Source organism: Drosophila eugracilis, unplaced genomic scaffold (genome assembly GCF_018153835.1).
Source record: "Drosophila eugracilis isolate 14026-0451.02 unplaced genomic scaffold, ASM1815383v1 contig_415, whole genome shotgun sequence".
Taxonomy (NCBI): domain Eukaryota; kingdom Metazoa; phylum Arthropoda; class Insecta; order Diptera; family Drosophilidae; genus Drosophila; species Drosophila eugracilis.
In genome coordinates, this window is record NW_024573278.1 from 526,941 (window position 1) to 549,573 (window position 22,633).

Sequence of the window (22,633 nt, forward strand, 5' to 3'; positions counted from 1 at the left end):
GTCCACCGATTGCACCCATGCCTGGGACTGGCTGGGCAGTCCGACTGCGAAATGTGCAAATATTTATAACTGCAAACTGCGCGGCAAATTCATCAGCCCTAATAGCCTGCCAGTTGGGGAAACAATGTGCGGTTGCCAGGCGCTGATAGTAAACCCATTCGGTTTTCTGTTCCCTGGTCCCTGGTCCCTGGACTTGTGCCTTCCATTCCCCACATTTTACGTATCAGAGCTCCGTGCCTTTCATGCCATCCCATCATCGATGCTGCTCAATGCAAATGTTGTTGATAATGATTTGCATTTACGCGCATTACAGCAAACCCATTTCTGAAATGGAGAACTTTGTGTGGAAGAACACTTAAAAAAATTACTGACTAGTTGGTTAGTGAAATCGAATGAAGGAAGTTTCAACTTTTAAAGAAATAGTAAAGTGATATAAGCAAAGAACAAATATTTTAAACATAATTTCAAGTTTTTATAATCAACTTTCAACCAACAATCCAACAGAATTATTCACAAAAGATTTTTTAAAAGACAAAAAAGACTTTTGTGACTGCTAAAAAATAAATCCTAAGTGCATTTAGTTGTTAATTTTGGAAAATTAATAGCTGTTTCTGGGACATTTATAGAATGTTCTCAAATTCTAGGTCAGGGCTAAAATATTAGTGATTAAATTAAACAAAAGCTCTTTTGTTTTTCCATATAAAATATCAAAGTACAGGCCTGGAAAGGAAATACCAAAAAAATATGAGTGTAGGTCCTGTTTCGGTTCGCTAATGCGAAATGATTTGAATTCTTCGGACAGAAATTTCTTGCGCAAACGCAATTTATCTTCCTCAAATTGGACTGTTCCAGAGATAGGTGTCCGATAAGGGCTTTGACGTACATCAGAGGCCCGAAATCGAAAGAAATAATATGGATTACCCCTAACTTATTTGAAAGAGAGTGAAGGAGCAGAGCCTTACCTTCCTAATAATTTGTTGACTTCGACAATTGCCTGGCTATTTCCGTTGGTTCAATACAATTATCTAGAGATTTCCACTGATTTGTTTACTTGGGACTTATTTGCTTTTTGGACAGCACTTCCATTCTTGGGGTGTAGACTTTCGGTTCGACTTGTTTACTGTTTACAGAAATGCGAAACCGCAAACACAACTACCACGTTCCGTTCAAATAGCCAACTTAAGACAACAAAAAACACTTGCAAAAACCTAAGTGCTTCGAGAACAAGTCGAATCTGTGGCACAAAAAAAAATATGTTAAAACACCGAACAGAAGTAAAGGAACCAATTCCGTGCTGATGGAGCCAAGTGCCAAGTGCAAGGTAGAGTAGAAGGCCAACTTTTAACATCAAAGGATCATAAAACGCACTCGCACTTCCACGAAGGAAGGCGGGTCTAAAAGGGGTCCTGTCTCGGAGCTAACCCAATTATCTGGTCTTGGGTCACCACCAGAAGCAGCAAAAATTGTTACACGACAAAACGGTCAAGTCTGGGCCAGATGTCATTGGGTGCACTCTCCTCTCTATTTCCCATGTAGTCCTTCGGTCATTATGGGAAAAAATGCGGCCAAATTAAGAAGTTCCAGGGAAAAAACGGAATTGGTAAAACACGAAAGAAGTTGAGAATGGTGAGGTCAGACTGGTCTTGAAGTGTCCTTTAAAAAAATCTTAGGAAAATCTCTAGCAAGTGGGAACTTTAAATGTCTTGTTTAAAAACAAAGAAGTTATTTTAGAAATATTTTTTTGCAATATTATAAATCACATTTTCTTAATCTTGAAAGAACAAAGACTCAATATTTGAAGTAAATGGAAAAATATTTCAAATCATTTTTTTTGGTCAGCTTTTCAAAATGCAATTTCTTGTTTGAGCTTTAATCCATTTTCCTATCTGACTAGCAATAAATACTCAAATTTCTCGTTTAAGTTCTCATAAATCTGTGCTAAATTCCTAAACAGAGTATCATATTTTAGACATTGCCTTTTTTGACGGCAATCAAGTTTTCCCACTTAGAAGTGTGAGAGGAGAGCAGTAATTTGATTGCCATCCGCAGGCCGAGTCAAGTGAAAATTCAAATAAAATGTCTTTCGAAATCCAGGCGGAGGTCTGGCAATGTTTTATCGGATATTGAATATATTTAGCAAAGAGAAAGAAATGTATATATAAATGTTGGATGAAACTGTCACTTGAAAGTGTTCACTTTACTTTCACTCTCCATCTCTACTTTCCTTCTTGTTGTTTTTGTATAGCTTATCTTAAAGTTTTATTTTTTTTTGGCTTTTCTTGTTGTTCTCCGGGTCTTATTTTCTTGGGGCTGGAGAAGAGAGAGAGTGAGCAAGGACATTTCCAACTGGCTTCATCTTGTTTGACTTTTCCTGCCTTGACGCAGGCCCTGCTGAGTTGTTGGACTTAAGCCAGCGGGGATTCCCCCTTTCGCCCGGCTGTCGTCAGCCGAGTCAGTCATCAGCATCAGCATCAGCAACATAGTGAAAAATATTTACTGGCTTTCGTCCTCGTCGTCGTAGCTGTCGACGTCCTCCGCCCAACCACCCATCACTCCCCTCCTTCAGGTCTTTGTGTTTCTTGAAAATTGCTTCGCTTACGTCCATCCCATCCAAGCCCAAGCCGCCCATCTCAACCCAGTCCATCGCCCAGCTCCAAGGAAAAGTCTCCTACTTGACAGGACAACGACAAATTTTACGTGTTGTTTCTTATTTTTACTCCATACTTTTTGTTTGTTTACTCCTCGCCCTGTTTTTTATACCCGCCTCGTTTTCTCTGGGAAAACGGAGATGAGATTTCCGCTGCAATAAAATAGACTGGCTACCTTAAAGGCTTTATGACCCTTGGAATTCGCCAGTTTATGGCTTGTGTTATTTTTATGCACTCTACTTGGCTTTTCCCCTTGGCCAGGCCCATAAGTGTTGCCTCATCTTTGTTTTCCTTTCGTCACTTTGATGTCCCGAAGAAGGTCGCCAGCAGAATCGGTGGCCGGAGTTGAAGTCACAACCAAATTACCATAAAATATTAAATTACTTATGCATATCCCCATTGAGAAAATTCGTCTGCCGGTCGCCGCTCTTTTTATCGTTCTTGGTTACCCTGGGTCAGCAGTGAATGTATTCTCGGAAAATGGGTTACAATTCGACTTACTTAAGGTTACTTTGGCTTAATGTTGTCAAGTTCCAGCATTCTGAAAAAGATTCCCTTAATGTGCAGGGGAAATTCCAACTTAATGACTTTTATGGTGGAAAATGAAATGGATTTTAAAGACCATCCCTTCTTTGCTCTTTCTTATCGTTTTCCTAGTTTCAAGTTTAATTTCCGCAGAGCTCAATTCCAATTTATAGTTATCCCAACTTAAGAAATAATCCTCAACATTTTTAATTCATATTCATAAACACTCATCGACAAAATGAAATTCGTTTAGCACCAGCAAATAACTCATTCGCAGCGTTTGGGCATTTAGTATCAAAAGCAGATTTATAGCACCGAATTGATATATTTAAGTGAAACTTTTTTGCATTTTAATCAATGGCTCGCCAGAGAATACTAATACAGCCAATCAATTAGTTAAGCTCGATAATACTCATAAATGATTTACCATTCTGATGAACCAAAAGCCAGCAAACAGAAAAAGTGGACACAGATTTAAATAAAGTTTCACATGATTTATTGAATGCCTGTTATTTATGATGGATTTTTATGATTCAGTTTTATTATTTTCATTTAATAATATTATCTCTCTCTGACAATAATCTAATTATTGATTCGATTTCACAACTTGAAATGGGGGTTCTGCTTAAATTGAATTGTACATTAGATTGAATTCAGTATGGGATGGATATGGGAATGGATATGGGGGGGAGTAGGGGCTAGGGGATAGAGCGGATAATGTGAGACACGCAGACATGAGAGTTATGGTAACGTTTTAACCTAATTACAGAACCGTCAATTCTGCGTCGACGGGGCTCCTGCTGTTCTCATCGCTATTTACAAGGCCGCCTTTAATTAATCTCTAACCTAAATTACGTAACTGCAGATGGCGCAAAAGCTTACAAATAATTGGAAGTCGGACGCCACGACCAGGCGTTCAATAGGCGAGTCACGTCTGGGCCGGTGGTGTGTGCATCTCTCCCTGCATTGCCCAGAGAAGTCCAAGGATTCCCAGGAGTCCCAGCATCGCGTGGTACGTGCTCCTACCGCCTTTCGTCGTCCTTGCCGCCGTTGACATGATGGCCGATGCGGAATATTCACCTGTTGGCCATCGCAATTCGTCGTTGTGGCGACAGTTGCGATTAATATGAATCATTCATTTTGCCACACATTCAGGTAGATATAGAAGATGTATTTATGTTTAGGAAAGGACTCAGGACAGGACGACTCTGTCCCGAAGGCTGTTAACTTACCGCTTAGCACGTGCAGGTCCACGGATACGGAGACGCTGTTCGACGGCTGGCACGTATAATTGCCGGAATCCTCTTTCCGCACGAGCGGTATAATTAATGATCCGATCTGCAATAAATGTTTATGTTCAGTGACACTCATCAACTAGCCAATTAATCGCCGCTCTAGTCATAAACACATAACTAACCGTGTTCTGATTATCGCCCACGGTTCCGAATATATTCCTATCTAGCTGCGTGTACCAGCCAGTTTGCTCGTCACTTTCGCTTATCTTCTTCTGGCCCCGGAACCAGATTATGTACTTGGGCGGATCCAAGGTTCCACGGACGATGCAGTGCAGCGCCACTTTGCTGCCCGCCTTCACAAAGCGGCTCTGATCCCCAATCAGCTCAGTCTTGGGTTCTGTGAAGGAAATTTATGAATATTAATTTGATGTATTTGAAAGAGAGAGAGAAAAATCAAAATAAACCAGAAAATAATCACATAAAAACCACACTCACTGACTATCTGCAGATGCACTTTGGCACTCAGCTTTGGCTCCGTGGCCATCTGACACTCGTACCACCCAGCATCGTTGGGCTCCACGTATTTGATCTGCAGTGACCAGGTGTAGTCATGATCCTCCTGGAATATCGACTGGAATCTCTCATCCGCTATAAAGGTGGTCTCGTCCACGCTGATGATGTGGTTATCACGCATGCGCACCCACGAAACGGGCTTATCCGAAAGTCGATGTATCTGAAAAATCAAGTTATTATTTAGGATTCTTTTTAAGAAATCTCCTTTCTAGAGAGTCAAAGGAGGACAAGAAACCCTTAAACATTCAATAAATTATTCATCAAGGATATTAATAGTAGCCTAAATACCCAAGCTCTTTGTTAATACTTGATTTAATGATTTATTATTCTCAAAGGGAGTATTAAAAAAGAGCCAACAAAAGATTTCCCTTCCTAAAATCAGTCAACTATCAAGGCATCAAAGCTCAAGGCAGCCAGCATTTACATAACTATTATTATGTTAATCTTTGCCAATCTGCCGCTAATGAGCTTTCACATTACCCAGATTGCATTCGATGTTGACTAATCCATACATGAATAATTACCCCGGCCCGAACGAACTAATCCGGCCACGTTTGCTTGTCGCTGTGGCTGTTAAGTTGCAAAGCAAAAAAAAAATGAAAAGCAAAATCTGAAAGTCTCAAACGAATCAACGGACGTAAAATCTAAGATCCAAGTTGATGTCTAAGGCCCGGAAATGGAAATGAGGTCGGATCTGAAGGCGGAAAACGAGGATGAGGGTAGGCAGGGCTGTGCTTTTCTTTGTGCTAAAATATTCTCACAGTTGGCGTTTCTCGTTGGCCCTATTTCAGTGGCTCCTGTTTTTAGCCCTGTTTTAGCCTGCTTTCGCCTGTGGTCCGGTGCAGATCAGCATAATTTCATTTGCATATCAACAATTCGTTCTGTTTACGTTTATTTTTTATGACGTAAACAATAGCCCAGGCCGAAGCTTCTATTTGCCGTTTACAATTCCGCACAATTTATAAATATATACGTATATACTTTTTGCTCGCCTCCATTCAGAAGCTGTTCTTTGGGCTTTGTTAAAGTCCATTCAGCAGATATCCTTATACAGACACTCGTATTTGGTTGGAAGAAACACCTAGGAACGCATGTAAATTTGATGTCTGTTGTAGCTGTATGTAAAATACTCTGTGCAATATGTATGCATGCAAATAAGTGTTTCGCTTCACCCCCGCCCTAGCTAAATCTAGATGTATCTGTATCTGTATCTGTATCTGTGGCTGTGGCTGTGTCTGTTTCTGTGCTCCTGCGGATGTGTGAAAGCGTGTCTGTGTGCAATATGTAAATGCTAGTTTTATCTCCGGTCCGTTGAAATTAAAAAGGAATTCAAAAGCAGAAGGAGGGACACCGAGTCAGTCAGTCTGCCTGGCTGTCTTCCTTTGGTTTAAGTTTAAGTTTCGAGGAATTCGAAACTGAGTCAGGGTCGTTTCAGCTTGGAGTGGTTAAAGTCTTAATGCTGGAAATTAAATCCTTGGTGACGTGCTTGGCCTTAAGGTCTAGCTAATCCGTTAAAGTTAGCTGCAGGAATTTACAATTTTAGTCTCTTGGATAACCAAATTCCTTCATAGCCTCATTTCTGCTGTGATTTGATGTCAAGGATAAAGCTCAGCAGAAGAGTAAATAGGATTCCGGATTTAAATTAAGAATGGTCTAGGGTCTAGATTAAAAGACACTTTATTAAAGTAAAGATATAAGGTACTATTATAGTATTTATTTACTTTACAGCCCTTTTTTTATAAGTTCAACTTATTACCTTTAATCTATTTACCTAAGTAGGTGTTTTGCCTTTTCATGGCTTCCCTAATAGGATAACCCTTTAAGCAGCTTAACTGGTTGACAGCTATTTATAACACGTGACATTTAATTCAAATATAATATTCGCAATTAAACGTAATCTCGCATTAAACCCCTTTTCCGAGCGAACCTTTACGGCTTACCCGACTTATGTCACATGCCGCTCAGCGACATAAGGGTAAGCCAACCCAGCGGATTTTCCTATACACAACAAACAAACAACGGCACTGAGAGAAATGGTAACTAAAAGCATGAAAAATGTAACCAAGAAATAGGTTTCTGTAAGCCTTATGGCTTTCTAACTTTCTTCTTTTTAAGGGTTAACCTTGCCTGACTTTCTAGCCTACTTTCCTAGCATACATATATGGGCAAACCTTTTTACAAGTGTACTCTTTTCACTCACCTGACATGGCATGTAGGCGTGGTTTCCCATCTGGGCGGTAATGTTTAGCACGGGCATTGTGAGGTTACGTCGTGGCCCCGTGCCATCCCGATGGGCTGCCAGGTAGGAGTGCTGCTCATTAAACATTTGCCGGCGCAGCTCCTCCGGCCGACATTGTCACGGCTTCGGAGGATGTTTTTGCTGCCTCTGCCTGTGCCTGGGCCTGGGCCTCCGCAGCCAACTTAGCCGCCTCAGCGGCATCGGCAGCGGCACGGTAAGCGGGCAAATCCGCTGCCGCAAAAACGGGAAATGGCGGCAGGAAGGTCGGAATGGAAAAGCCCTTGGTCAATGAATCAGCGACACCCGGATGCGCCATCTTTTCACTTCGTCCTGGCTGTCGCTCAATGGAGTTGTGCACATCCGTTTCCGTTGATGCTGGGTAAATTGTTGATATGAGCATCTCTGCTGCGGTCTGAGTTGTTGCTGCTGCTGTTGATGTTGCTGCTGCTGGGTTGCTGCTGTTGCTGCTGTTGCTGCTGCTGCTCCTGCTACTACTGTCTGCGCTTCAGTTTGCCGTTCTGTGGCCTGAGTAGTTAGCCCAATTTGTGCTGACTGGCTGGTTGCTATCGTTTCTCCTGCTATATCTGCTGATGACATGCTCGGGGCAACTACGGCCGTGGAGCTCCATGCTGCCTCTGTTCCTGCTGCTGGCTTTTTTGCTGTCGTCAAGTTGCTGGCTGTCGTAATTAGATCGTTTTGTGTTGTCATTGGCCTATCTGGCAAAGTGGATCTTGCGGTAGTCGCAAGCTGTCCCTCAGCAACTTTCAGTCCCTGTGTCAAGACCACTGGATCTGGATTCGTTCCCAGCTCGTGACTACTGCAGGTGGCTACTTCTGTATGGGGAGACAGAATAAGGCTAGGTTTTGTTTACATCATGTTTGGGCATACGAGCTGCTAATTAGGTGGATTTGTAATTAAAGTAAGGTTTTTGGCAGGATAAGACTTAAAGGATATAAGTTTTTATGGATGTACTATGAGGAATTGCCAAAAAATAAATAAATTTTATCAAATAAAAAGGGCAAAGCCTTAAATTTAATCTCTCAATAAAGAAATCAAAGGAAATTCTCAGCTAACACTTTGAATTTAAATAATATTATGATCAAGATTATGTATATTTCCTCTCGGCAAGCAGAAAGAGAGAGTCCTAAGTAAATAAATTTAATAAATGCTTGCGACTCACATCAAAGCGTTGGGAAATTGAGAAAAATTATTGCAATCGGCTTATGCAAGGTGAACGACTTAAAATTCCGGCAAAAAACAAATGCGATTTCCCACTGTTTGGTTTTTGTGGAAAATGGGTTTGAGGGGGGAAGGGGATGTCCCAAACACACACACACACACACACATTCTTACTTTCAGAGGCACATGTATTTCGTTCGTTTCAGTTAATTTTCAATTACGCTTTTATGCTAATTAAAAATCATAAAAATTTGCCGCTTAATGTCACCGCCTGTGGTGGCTTTCATTTCATTTTGTTCTCTCTGTTTCCTTTTCTCTTTTTTAATTTTTGTTACTTTTTTTTGTTTTTGTATTTTCCACACTTTTTGCTGGTAAAAGTTGTTTGTTTTTTTTTTTATGTAGCTTTGGCTGCTTTTCCTTTCACCATTGCCGGTTTCTGTTTCCCTTTTAAACTTTTCCTTTTTATGTTTTCGACTTTGTGCCCTAGAGGAAAATTAAGCATAAAAAGTAAATGGTAACTTTAGCCTCATAATCATTTCATATACACGTGCAACTAACGTCCTTGGCGGGAGTAAATCAAAAGCTGCACACCCCCCCCCTTTCTAGGTAATCAAATGAAGAGCAACCCAGCTATAAAAAAGAGATAAATATATTCCATATTTACAGTGTTCTGTATTTATTCTGTTTCTATTTGCTGAAAGTAAATCTGTTATTTATCGCATTTACCGCGAAAATATTTGCTCAATTGATGGCCAAACTAAAATCAATTGCTGTCCAAGTGACGTAAAGCCCCATCAATTTGGCGCAAAACTTTATTAAAAGATTACAAAGCTAATAACTTCTGGCCATAAATAAAGAGAAAAAATAATAGTTTCTTCTTGACTGAGGAAAAGGCAACACCATCATTGATTAGCTCAACGCACCCACTCGAGAAAAAAGTTATTTTGAGCAACTTTCTGCCCCAACACTCTGGCAAGGACATGTTGCCCCAGGACACTCATACACTAAATTGTGGGGCGAGGAGCAGCAGTAGGAAGTGAAGTATGAACTTGGCAAGTCCATGTCGTTGAAAAGTAAAAGTTTTGTTGCAAAACCACAGAAAAAAAGCGAACAAGAAGATGAACTTGTCCATCTGCAGTCGAAACAGTTTGATTTCAATATTTATGTTTCACTTTTCTAACATGTTTGAAAAGTTTAGTTACCATTACATAAACATTGTTTAATTGATGTACAGAAATTGGAAAAAGAAAAACAGTTTAGACTTTCCATCAATTTGATATTCTGTTTGTAAATAATATTTCAGTCACACAGAAGTGCGTATTATTTATCCTGTCGTATCGCATAAAATTGGAAATATTCGTGAGTGGAAAACCAACTCATTTGCGGTAAATGGCAGCCAGTTCAATGCCCAACCAGTTCAATGGGCCGAGATGAAAGGACCGAGAGGGATTTGGTACTGTTTTCCAGGGCTAAGATATCAGTGGCTTGATAAAATAGAATTTGCATTTTTAAATTATTTCATTTCACGTCCTTGTCAGAGCCCTTGATTTAGGTAGACCAAGAAAATTCAGCCGTTTCTCGTTACCTTTCAGCTGCCCACAAAATCTACGTGTCTGGTTGGTCTACCAAAAAAAGGAAAAAAAGAAAAGCCAAAAAAAGACGTGGAAGCAAAAGTGAAAAAAGGGAATCCACAAGGCAACCGCATAAATTTCGCCACGAAATCATTTCGAACGAATGCGTGTGATTTGGCTGTGTTGATAAGGTCCACCCCAGGCCCATTTCTTTGTCCACCCAAAAAAAAAAAGGTTGCAAGCGAATTTTTGTTAAAATGCAAATTGAAAATTTCACTCCCAGGAAAATAGTAAATTTAAAATCCACTGCCAAATGGTATACTCTCTTATTTTTTTCTGCCTTTGGCTTGTTTTCTTTCTGTTTGGTGTGCTTGTATGTGTGTGTGTGTGTGTGTGTCAAGATGGAAAATCCCAAAGGGTGTGGGTGGGAAAAGCAGAAAAGCCCGAACGGGTTTGCTTAAGGCAGAGTTTGCATTTTCAATTAAAACCGATTTAGCTGGCAATCAAATCGGTTTTGATTTCCCTCAAAGGAATTTGCTTACTCAAACAAAACGAGAAAATTTATTTCTGTGGTGCATTGGGTATTTGTAATTCCTTGTAAGGGGATGCAGGAGTACCGCTCTCTTGTCAGAGAGGAGCTGGCCGATGATATGGGCCCAAAAACTATTCCCTCAAAGCCGATTAATTTACTGGGTTTTTGCCGTGTCCTCGCTTTGTCTGGCTTACCATGGCAAAGCGACTACTCCAAACCAGAAGTGTGATCTGGCCATTTAGAGCACTTGACGACAGTCGGGCAGACACACACACACACTTTCACACCCATCCATAACGAAAAGAGTGAAACGTGCAATAACACTCAAATTGTTTTCTTGTTTTCCACAACCCAGAATTGGCCGTTACCATGGATAGTGGCTAGTCGGTGTTGGCCATGGCCCATAAGTGTGTGGAACCCTCAAATCCAGCAATCGCTTGTGGGTCCTGCGGGACTTGGAGTTCATATTTTAAGCCGGCTCGAGTTGAAACGCCACCGGAATAGTAATGCCCACAAATTAGGCTAGCGACTGACGCAAAAATTACTGAAATTGGCATTCACTCGACCGGTGGCAGGCAGAAATGGCCAAAACAAACACACACTCCCGCACACAGCATGGTCAACAGACGTATGTAAATTCCAGAATTGGTTTAGGCCACTACAAAATGAACAACCAACCACATTATGCCAAAGCTCATCAGCAGCGCCAATGTCATCAGGAGTAGCGACAGTCAGACAATGGGTTTGCAGGTAGAGGTAAACTTGGGCAAGAGACACATAATTCGATTAGCTTTAAAAAGAAATAAACATTTATGGAGAATCATGAAAACGATGTCTGGTCTAGGTGTTCTAGAAATGTACTTTCATACCTGAACTTTTGTGTAGTAAATGGAAATATTGAAGAAAGAAACTTACGAGGCTGGTACTGGCAATCAAAAATCATCACCAAAAGGGATTGAATTTCAATTTGTAAAGACAAAGAGGTAAAAAATCCATGAAATAGTTGCTTACTTTATCCCCCATTGATCATATTTACCTTTTCAGAAAACCTAAAAACAAAGCCATTCTATTTTACTGCTTCGGAAAAGTCAATTTATCCTGGTTAAAATGCAATATCTAGCCTCGGGCATCTGTATACGAATGTCGTGAACTAATTAAAAGAATAGTGTTTATTTGGGAAAAGCTTGCCATAGAGCCTAAGGCAGAATAATGGGTTTTACCACAAAAAGGCTATTCCCAAAAACTATTCCGTTTTAATGCCCTCAAAAGTTGCTAAGCCCTCCCCATTGTGCAGGTGCCTGCCGTGTGGCATGTGCCATGTTTCACTTTGTATGCTGCAGCCCTGGTTGGCCAATGACGCAGTCACCTGAAGGTTGTTAGAGAGATAAAGAGGGCAGGGATTTGGTCCAGACTGGCCCATATGGTGTACTCGTCCTGGCACTTTGACCCCTTAGTTAATATTTCATGGATTTTGCCTTTTTATGGAGCCAGAACAAAAACAAAGATACGGGCAGTGATAGAAGGGAGAATGGGAAAGAAAAAATGATTGGATTTAGTTGGTTGTACAGTTTTTTTTTCTTCCTTCAATATCGATTAACTTGATGAAGGCAAAAACTGAAATTTAATTAGTCTCAAAATATTTCTTGCACAAAAAATGATAGAAAAATATTTGCCAGACTTCATAGTCCAGCGAATACCTAATTGCAAAGTCTGTTTTTTGCCAGCTTTTGTAAATATTAGTTTTGTTATTAGTTTCCCTTGAAAAAAATAGCAGGAAATTGGGCAGCAAAAATGTTGTTAACTATTTATAATTAATTATTTTGCGGTGAAAGTTGAGTTTACGTAGATCCTCACAGAGTTTTGATTCGAATTATCAAGCTATGATCTACCCACGAATGTTCTTGTTCCGATTTAATAGCCTCTTTGGCTACAGTTTTATAATTCCAGGCACTTGTAACTTTTCGTCTCGTCAAAGGTCAAGAGGTCTTAATCCCAGCAATCTTTGTGGCACGTGCATCATTAGCGTGGCATCAGGACACTCAGGATGCTCGGGAAACTCGCATCAGCAACGGGTCTTCATTTTTCATGTAATTATAAAAAATATGCGTGGGCCGACGAGCCAAAAAGGCACGCAGTAATTACATGTCCAATAAAAAGTCATGGCTTTTTGGAAGGACAAAATGACGGCGGCCGTAATTAAAACGCCGAGCGCTTGTGGCCAAAAGAAGACGGAGAGCCACTTGACTCGTGGCCATCTGAGGCTCAGTCTCATCCTCATCGCCATCGTCATCCTCATCCGCACCTGTAACGGCATCCGGAATCGTAACGCCCGCATCCGCCAACTCTTGGTGTTTATGAGGATAACCAGCAGCGGAGAAACCCAGCAGTCGACACACATTCTAGCATAAACCAGAAAACTTCTCACCGGGGAGCACTTTGGATTATAGCCGCCTCGAGTGCACATAAAACACGAGCCTGAGGACTCAGATTGCTGCATCTATCTAACTCATGAGTAACTTCACTGGGGTGGAGGGGGAGGTTGGAGGCTGATAGTTGTGTCGCCAGATTTGTGTTGCTCCAGCTGCGGGCTGGCAATCTTAATGAGTCCCCTTTGGGGGCCGCCAAGCAATTAAAGTTCAAATGAGCCAAATTACAAGCTGGGAGTCACATCAAATGGCGGGCCTTGGGGATGTATTTATACGGAAAGGAAGTTTCAGCAAAGAGGGTGAAAAAATTAGGACCTCCTAAGAACAACAAAGAGAACCAAAGTCATGAAAAAAACTCTATAAAACATATTTCAGGCATCTGCAGAAGAAACTTTCGTTTACGAAAAATATCAAATTAAATCTCACATAAGAACTGAACCCTTAATTATAAATTCTGAAGAATAGAAAATAATCTAAGAGAGCAATAAGAATATTGGAACATTTGCAAGGGTCCCTCGCTTAAAAGGGTGAAATATTTAATAAGAGTTACTTTCAAAAAATTGCATTCGGCATTCACTTTGTCGGGGATTTCCCCTAAAAAGTATATATATGTACGTGCAGGGCCATAAAAAGAATACGTCGCCTCAGCATGGCCATTAACAACTTTACTTTAGCAGAGGGCCAACAACACGCAACGGCGAACTGACAACGTGCAACATACAACATACAACAGTGCGTATACGGAACGCTGGGCAATGCTCCAATTTCAATTTACTGCGAAACTGAAACTGAAATGAACCTCAAAGGGGGGAGAAAGCAAAGTGAGAGGAAAGGGTGAGCAGCTTCTCTCTGGCTGCTTTCTTTGGTGTTTTACTTTTTCGCCCCGTTTGTTGGGAACACGTAGACCGAGGAACACGATGCCATAAAAATAAATTGAGCCAGGGCACACAGTCACCGAGAAAAGTGGGTGTGCCGACAAAGAGCCAAGTGGGCATGAAACGGAGTCTGCGGGGAAGGCCATCCTGGAGGCACCCTACCACCATAGTCACCCAGTTCGGATCGTTGTATAATTTTCACAGTGACACCCAACATATGTTTCAGTTTTGAATGAATCCTCGGATAATGGCGGCAGAGAGCAATTTCACACTAAACACAAACATTTCCCCGCCACTCGAATAACAGAATTCCATAGAATAATGCTGCTTTCACCCACTTTCACCCACAATACTCATGCAAATGTATCTTTAATGCGTAGACAGCATTTCTGTTTGCCAACTCACACAGATACCCCGCCATAAGATTTCATGCCTGCCATATCCGAGAGCTATTTATTTATTTATTTATTTTGCGAGCATTCGCATTCGGTAATTGTTTATTGATCGATTTGATAAATGCCACTTTAAATACAATTTTCTACCCCTTGTTTGATTTTTTACTGAAATATTTATGGGAACGCCGGGCACTTGTGATCAAATGTCATCGCAATGTGCATAAACATAAATAATTTATGACACAAAAGGTTCAAGTTGATGAAGATAAATCAATGGGCTGGGGCCTGCTAAGTGAGCTGTGGTCGATGGTGAAAACCTTTAGGGAAATTAAAAGCCAAAACAAAAAAAATGGGAAAACCCAAGTTTAGATGAATTTGAGAAGTATGAAGAGTTTGGCTTGGCTTTCTAGATGGGAAGATTTTTATAAATAAACTTGGGTTTGTGGAAGGAGTTAAAGGGGGGGAGAAGTTAACCTTTCAGCGGAATAACATTGAGTTCTGGGAAAATATGTGAAAATATTCAAGTTTTAATATTCGTAACATTGCTAAAGCTAGGTTTTTCCCTTTAATTGCAATTTGGGTTTAAAGATATTTATTTATGTCTCCCCCTTTTGGCCTCATTAAAGTTGTGGTTTCTGCTTTCTGTGCGGCTTTCCTACTATAAATCAAGACAAATAATTATGCGAAATCTCAACATCATACGAAAATATAAGACTTTTCTGTTATCTAGTTGATTTTTATGGCTTTGCTGGAAAATATTTAGCCAGACCAAGTTACCCAGGGAAATGGTGCGGGGGCGAGAACGCAATAAATAAGTAGACAGCAAACGTTGACCAGAAATAAAATAATTTTTCAAAGGGCCTCCTGCCAGGATATAGTAGCCCCCTTTCTCTGGAAGCCTCCTGCTGCGATTCATAAATAACCGCAGAGAAGCCCAGAGGCATCGTTTCTTTGTATTTCCCTTTTTTTATTTCTGTATTTTCTTTTTTTTTTTTTGGTGGTTTGTCTTGTTCTTTTCACACTTCGGCAAGAAATAAAGACAAGGCTCGTTGACTGTCGCTGCACTTTGTCATTTGTGGGTCATTTATCGGTAGGTCTTTGTCGGTGGTTCAAAGCCCCCCTTAAACCCGCCTTAACCTCGCCCCATTGCTATTCTCTGAGCAATTAAATGGCCCATACACACACACACTTGTTGTTGTCTTTGATTGCCCAAAGCGTCGACGCAGCTGCAGCTGCCTCTGACCCCCTCTGACCCTCTGAATAATTTAAGCTCACATTTTGCGAGCCAAAAGCGCATCAAGGCCATTCAGCTTACATTGTGGACGTGATTGTGTGTATGTGAACAGGAAATTGTTAGTTGCATGGCGAATGAGAAACAGTGGGTCAAATTGCGAAACGAAAATTACTCATCCGCAGCGTTGGTCGATCGCTCTTGTTGGGGTGAGTTTTAAAGTAAAGAATAAAGAGGTGGTTAGGGGTAAGAAGTACATTAGTTTTTCTATTAAATATTTAAGGGGACTTTTTTGATCATTTAAGTAATAAAGTATGGACCTTAAACTAAGTTTTCTTTCTTGGAAAAGCTTCATAAACTCTTACCTAACCTAAAACCTATTTGACATGCTTTCGGTTTATCAGAATTCTATTTGAAATTTCCATGCATACCAAATGAAACTTTCACTACAAACAGTTACAAGAATTTCCCTTACCAGTATTTGTCAGGAATTTGACACAAATCACACTGAGTCCCGAATTATTCAGAACAATTAAAATTCCGAGTAAGACATTCCAACCAAGCTGTGCACCACAACGTATGAGTTCGTTGGTTATTTCGCGAGGTTTTCCGGCATCTAATAAACCCATGTGATACAAATTATTCCACCGTTGGACATTTTGTTGACCTGCGGCACTGTCATGTGCCTGCCCCAACTTTGCTTGTGTTACAATATTTTCCGTCATCACAGGACCTGCCCAGGCTGAGGTCAACTGACAATGTGTGTGCTGTGTCGCACACTTTGACTGCCTAAGGGATGCTGTTGATGTTGATGTTGTTGTTGTTGTTTTGGTCTCTCCGCAAACCCATTTATAATTTATGAAGGTAAGCAAACACTTTTGGCCCTCACAGCGACGACCGCACACAGGACGACACGACAGGGCAGGACAGAAAGGACACGGCATCACGACCCCGTATAGCAGCCTTAAAGGATTTGGGCCATTTGGCCAGGTGTAATAAGACAAGAGGCATCCGGAGGCGTTGGGTGGGTAAGGTCAGGCCAAGTCAACCTGTAGGCCGCTTTGATTCGAGACGAGACCGAACAACTTTGTCGGCACATTTCCGAAATTAGCAGGAATCCGGCTCTGTGCAAAAGCAAACAAAAATCCAAAAACCATTGCACAAAATTCCCCCAGAAATTTTCAAAAAATCCGAATGAGGTTTTCGAGAGAGAACAAAAGCCAGGCCAGCTTTACTAGACAAACTTCGGCCGCATTATATTTTTGACTATTTCGGGAGGGGGCAGGAAATTTGGAGTTGGCTTGCAGCTGCTTTGTTGGCCGCCCATTCTGTATTTTGGCATAACGAGTTGCACTCAAACTTTCTGAAAGCGCATTTTGTTAAGAGTCGTAATGAAGGGCCACCCAGCAGGGCTAACAGAGTGAGGGAAAGCGTATAAGGGATTTGGAAACCGGGGCGGGAATTTGGTGCTCTCTTCCACGCTGCCGAAAATGTGTTTATTAAACATTTTTTTGGCAAGTTTTCAATTTCGTTAATGTTTTTCTGGGGCTGCTGAGACAAAATAGGAGAGAGAGAGTTGGCTCTACAAAGGAGGTACAAATTTATTGTTTTATTTTTTTGCCTTGATTATTGGCCAGTCGAATGAATGAGCTCGTGCCCTGCCAAAGGAGCAATGGGGTTAAGGACCTGGCGCAACTATTTTTCATTCTCGCAGTTTCCGGAAGCGCTCGTGAATTATTTGCCAACTTTTTTTGTTCTTTAAGAGGTGCGGATAATTGTTTCAAAAGTTGAATAAGTTATTTCGCATTTAAAAAGTTTCATAGTAAAAACAAACCAACTCAAAACTGTAATTTATAAATTTGTGTTGTTTTTTCTAAATGCCTGAGTTATTAAACTAAGAAAGTGTTTGAATTTTTGTTATTTTTCAAGCTTAAAAGTTGCATGAACTTTTGGTTTGGTGGTTTTTTATGTAACCTAATTAAATCCTAAAATCATTTTAAAAACTTTTAAGCTTAATAATTATAAATAAAGATACTTTAAACTTACAATTTAGCTTTCTTCACATGTAAAAATTATTAAAATCCCTCCCACTATTCAGTGAGACATCTGAACAACTTTCTTCAATGTTTATTTAATTGAAATTTTCGAACCGATCTCATCGTTTCCTCATCGGAATGACGTTTTTCGCTTTTAATACTGAAACTTTTTTTATTTTCATTTTCAGTATTAGTAAGCTGACCAGTTTTTTGTACTTCCTTCTTCTCCTTAGCTATAATATTGAAAACCATGACTTCTTCATCATCAGAATAAGTTAAAATCTGCATTGAATCTCCTGTTTGCTCTGGAGAGGCTTGATCCTGAGTGGCTAAAGTGATTTGCTCCCTAAGATTCTGTGAACATGTCGGCTCTTTTTCATCCTTTACAACTGATTTAAGACTAGTTTTTATTTGCTCGTCCGCGAATTCGTCCAGCAAGTAGTATCTGTGATCTAACTTTTGGATAAATCCGAGTCTAAGACCATTCTTGCAAGTCAGTCCGGACATTTGTTCTTATAGTGGAACTTGCAACATTAAACTCATTGGCTGTGGACTTCACAATTTCCTTGAAAGTCAATGCTTTCTTCGTTTCCTCAAGGGCTGCAAGGACGTAGGCTCCTGTCTTAATTATACACGACATTTTCCCTTTCAATTTACTAAGAATTTCGATTTTTTGTCTTTTTTTAGATATTTTCTTTGCTGATTAAATATTTCTTTAAACTTACTAATAAATCTTTGCCTACCTAACTTTGAATTTAGCTCAGTTAAAATAAATTAAACTAATTAATTTGTCGCTAACAGGGAAGGACATTGGCAAAATATTTCCCAATTTCCAATCAAAGCCTCTTAAGCAGATTAAGCGGACTGCACAAAGCTAAGACAGTTTGATTTTCCCTTAGGCCTTAATTATTCAAGTGTTTAATTTCTAAGTTGCTTATTTCGTTTAATTTCCAATTAGGTATCTTTTGGCTTTATTCAAGGGATTTGCATAAATTACGAAAAGGAAAGCAAACAAAATTGCCTTTAAACTCTTATTACTGGTAAGGGTAAATTAAATAAACTTCTCATTAGGTATTAAGGTTGCCTTAATTATGTGAGGAAATCGAATTAAGTTTCTCATAATAAAGAATAGCAAGGAGAAAATAGACTCTTCCCTAAAAAACGAATCTTCACTGCGGAATGGCGCACCATTTTGTCAACTTTTATGGGCTATTGTTTTCCTATTTCGCTGACCCCGTGGCTGGTTCTAATCTAATTTCAGCAAATCAAATGAAACAATGGGAAGCCCAGGCCCCAGCAACTTCAGCCCCCGCAATTTCGCATTTCCAAGGACCAGTTACCCAAAGGACAATTGCCTTCTGCCACTTCTACTCCCCCTGCTGATCCAGAACTACTAAAATAATTTGCCAGCAGCCATGTCGCATCTTGGGATCCGCTTACGAGAGCCATTATCCATGTGTGCGCTGGCAAGTGTTTATGAGCGGTTATTTTACAGGGTATTAGGATTAGGGAATACACGAAAATCAGGAAGAGGAAAGTATTTTTGGATGAAATAAAATATTTGAGAAAAACTTAAGCCATGGTTTTAGGAATTTGATTTCTTTCTTTGCGATATTACACACATTAAATTCTCAGAAAATTATATTAAACCGAATTCCGAAGGTGATTAAGAAAGTTATCTTGAAGAGGGCACCCGAAGGTAGGCCACATTTTCAAAGTGCTGGGTATCCCAGCCATTTAAAACATTCCCACCTCTTTTGAGGGTGTGTGTTGGAGTGTGCGACGTGAATGCGTTAAATTAAATCAAAAATGTATGAAAGTCACACAGACACAAATACAAGGAGTAAGGGAAACCCCCGAGCTGTACTTACGTATCCCAAAGCCAAGAGCCAGTAGGGCCAAAAGGACGAAGATGATGCGCAGCCAAGATGCTGGTCGGGATATATGGAAAAATCGGCGACACCACGGCGCTCCACCTCCCATTCGTCCTGCTCGTCCTGCCAATGTCATCTCGGTTGTCAACGTTGCTGTTGTACGCGTCGTCCTGGTACTGCTGATTCTGTTCCTTCTGCTACTAAGGCTGCTGCTGCTGCTGCTACTATTACTACTGCTATTGCTGTTCCTGCTCTTCTGGTTCTAGTCCTGCGTGGCAGTCCCAGTGGCCCAGTTCCTGGCTGCAATGACACTTACAGCGCCTTTTGTGCGCTCATTGTCCGCCTGCCTCCAATTGGGACTCGTTTGCGGCATCGAATCTGGCTCCTCGTGCTCCTTAGGACCAAGGAAAGGATCTGCTGATTGCACTGCGCCGTCTTGGCTGGCAAACTTTGTCGCATTCTCCGCTCGGCTTCTCCAAATCCCAGTCGAAGTCTCAGATAAATAGGTTTATTGAATTAATACGCTTGGGGCTGGGTTTTGGCTTGCCTCCTATTTGGGTTTTCATCTAACCTCTATCCGGTTTGCCTTTAGTTTATTTTATTTTATTTGATTTTACTTTATTTTCATTCGATTTTATTTTCTATTTGCAACAGCAAAAAACTGCATTTCTTCTTTATGGGGTTTTGGCCACAAGTTTCTCGATGCGTTTTCTCAAGCGATTTTCTTGCAGTCTCATTGTTTGCTTACTTCGTTTGTCCTCTCTAGTTTTGCACTATTTTTGTGTTGCTTGATTTATATATTTATTTAAGTGTTTTCGCCTTTGTCGAGTGGTAAACTTTTATTGGCGCTGCAGTGGCACCAGCATAGACAAACAAACTGCCATCTGAACTCGACTTTATTGTATGGTAATCCAATTTGTTTATTTGGCTTTTTGGTCTTTCCGAAAACTTATTTTGTTCAACAGCACAAATCCGTTTAAGCCCTAATAAATAAATTTACCTAACTGTGTTGTTTGCCATTGGACTTTATTGTGCTTATTAAAGTGGTTTTGTAATAATCAAATAATAGACTAGGAAAAGCACAACCAACTATCACAAAACCACAAAAAAGATTTCATAAATATATAAAAGAAAAACTCAAATGCAACTTCAACGTTTTAAATTTTTACTAAATTCCCTTAACTACATGGAATAAAAATAATTTATCATCAGTAGCTGAAATTTCAACAGCTCAATCAATGGAAAAGTCAAAGTACTTGAACTTGCCAAGATGTATAAATCAACCTTTTTCCACTTAAACTTTCATAATCGTTTTGCAATTAATAACATAGAAATTTCTTTCTCGGCTCACTTTCTCGAAAGTTAATAACTCGCGCGGTTTCCATGTAGAACTATCACACAATGTTCTCGATGACTAATGGGCGAAACTTTTCACACAAAGAAAAACCTAACGAACTTGGACCATTTATAGTGTTTAACAAGTTTTACATTGCCATTCGATGGGCTTTCTCTGTAGTTTTGAGTTCTTGGTAATAAGTTATAAGGGCCATATGTTGGGGTTCTAAACCAATGGCGATAGCTTGGCGCTGGCTTATATTTAATGATTTAACACGTGAGAAAACATTTACACTTCAGTAACAATTTATCGCATAATCCGACTCGAGGATATACTTTCTCCTTCGCCTGCCTCTTACGCTTTCTTTTCTTTCTTGATGCCCGAAATGATGCACAATAATCCCTTTTTTACGTTTACGGCGGACGCTTACGCATCCTTGGCGAAATCCTCTGTTTTGGTGTTGGCCCTGTTTCTTGCTCGTTGGGTGTTCAGTTCAGCGCGGCATTCTAATATCCATTTGAATACGGAAAGAGCAAACAAATTTTAAAAGTGATTTCGGCAAAAGACACTCGACAGGCGGCACGGCAGGACACAGAGGACACGGAGAAGACACAGGACACCCAAGGGGACATCAAGTGGTTTAACTTTGTCTTAATTTTTCCTCTCTTTGTTTTCGCACTTTTGCATATTTTTCTTCATTTTTTTCCCGCTTTCACATTTTCTTTTTTCTGACTTTCGTTCGAGCACAAAGTTCCTTCCTATTCAGACATCGCGTAAAATTGACTTCTGGTCTTTGGGTTTCGGTTTGGGCTTCCTCTATTCCATCCGAGTCACGTCCACGCGTACCGGATTCAAATTTTCAACTGAAACGCTTCGCGGCAACGCCATCCCACAGACTTCTTAACATTCCGAGGCGGTTGCTCCCGATTCAAAGCCGTTCCGTTGAACGTTCCACTTCGGCTTCTCCTCTGTTTCATGCCGGCAGGGGTTCGGATTCCGGTTCGTTTCCAACTTCCCCAGCTTTTGTTCTATTCAGTTTGGGTTTTTGGAATCGAACCTTCAGCTAATTTGCCGGCTGTTTGTCTGCGCCTGCGCTTTAGGGAAATAACTTTGCCTTTAGAAGATTGGAGATTTATTTTTTTGATTCCTCGGATGCCATTTGTAGATGACCAACAAAACACTTGTTTCCGCCGGGCAGTTTCCTCCTTTCGTCGCTTATGAATATCAATTGGGCGGCTAAACGGGGATCAACAGTTGTCGATATTTTGGATTGTATATTCTGATTTTCTATGTTCTTACAAAGTAATGCTTAATGCTTAGATTTCCGAAGATATAGATCTTACTACTTAAACTGTAACAGAAAAGGTTTTAGTTTCAGTTATTCTTGCTTTCATTTCCCAATAGCTATAAGCTTGCATTTAAGTTTAATGAAATAGGCTTAAACTCCTTCACTTCTTAATAAACTTCCAGCTTAACTTTAACAAAGTTCAAATCGAAGGCACTTCTTTACTTCCTTCTAAGGTTAAAGTCACAAGAACCACCAACAAATAATTGGAATCGTGCAAATGGTGACCCCGTAAATCACAGTGGTGACCGAGTTGGCATTCGGTCACTAAATTAGCCCGGTGTCTGTTGAAAAATCATCGCCTTTAGTGGTTGGAATTTATGGCCAAAAGGAAGACATATATGCGGCGGGATCTTAGCCCTATTGTGTGACAATATGCCATTATGTAAGAAGAGGGATGGGGATGGGACAATATGCGCGACTTGATGAACGACGGCCTAGGACTAAGTGTAATCTCGTGTGCTTTGTTGCCCAGAGAGCAAGTAACAAATAAATATTATTGAACTTTTAAGTCCCCAGGGGGTGGCCAACAGGCAATTGACGCCCCAGTGCGATAACGCAGCCGAAGGCATTGGGACAGATAGGGTGCTGAACGTCCTCCTCCTCCTCACAC

The 22,633-nt window shown here is 40.5% G+C and overlaps 1 protein-coding gene across 1 annotated transcript; it reads right to left on the minus strand.

The window, feature by feature from the left end:
- Positions 1-3,693: 3,693 nt before the first annotated feature.
- On the minus strand, positions 3,694-21,517 carry LOC108111802. The gene is given in 9 exon segments (XM_041818928.1): positions 3,694-4,253; positions 4,406-4,511; positions 4,591-4,805; positions 4,904-5,141; positions 7,182-7,328; positions 7,330-7,668; positions 7,671-8,053; positions 19,337-20,322; positions 20,968-21,517. Coding segments are annotated over 8 exon segments (1,956 nt in total). The 5' UTR covers positions 19,713-20,322; positions 20,968-21,517; the 3' UTR covers positions 3,694-4,101.
- Between the last annotated feature and the right edge of the window lie 1,116 nt (positions 21,518-22,633).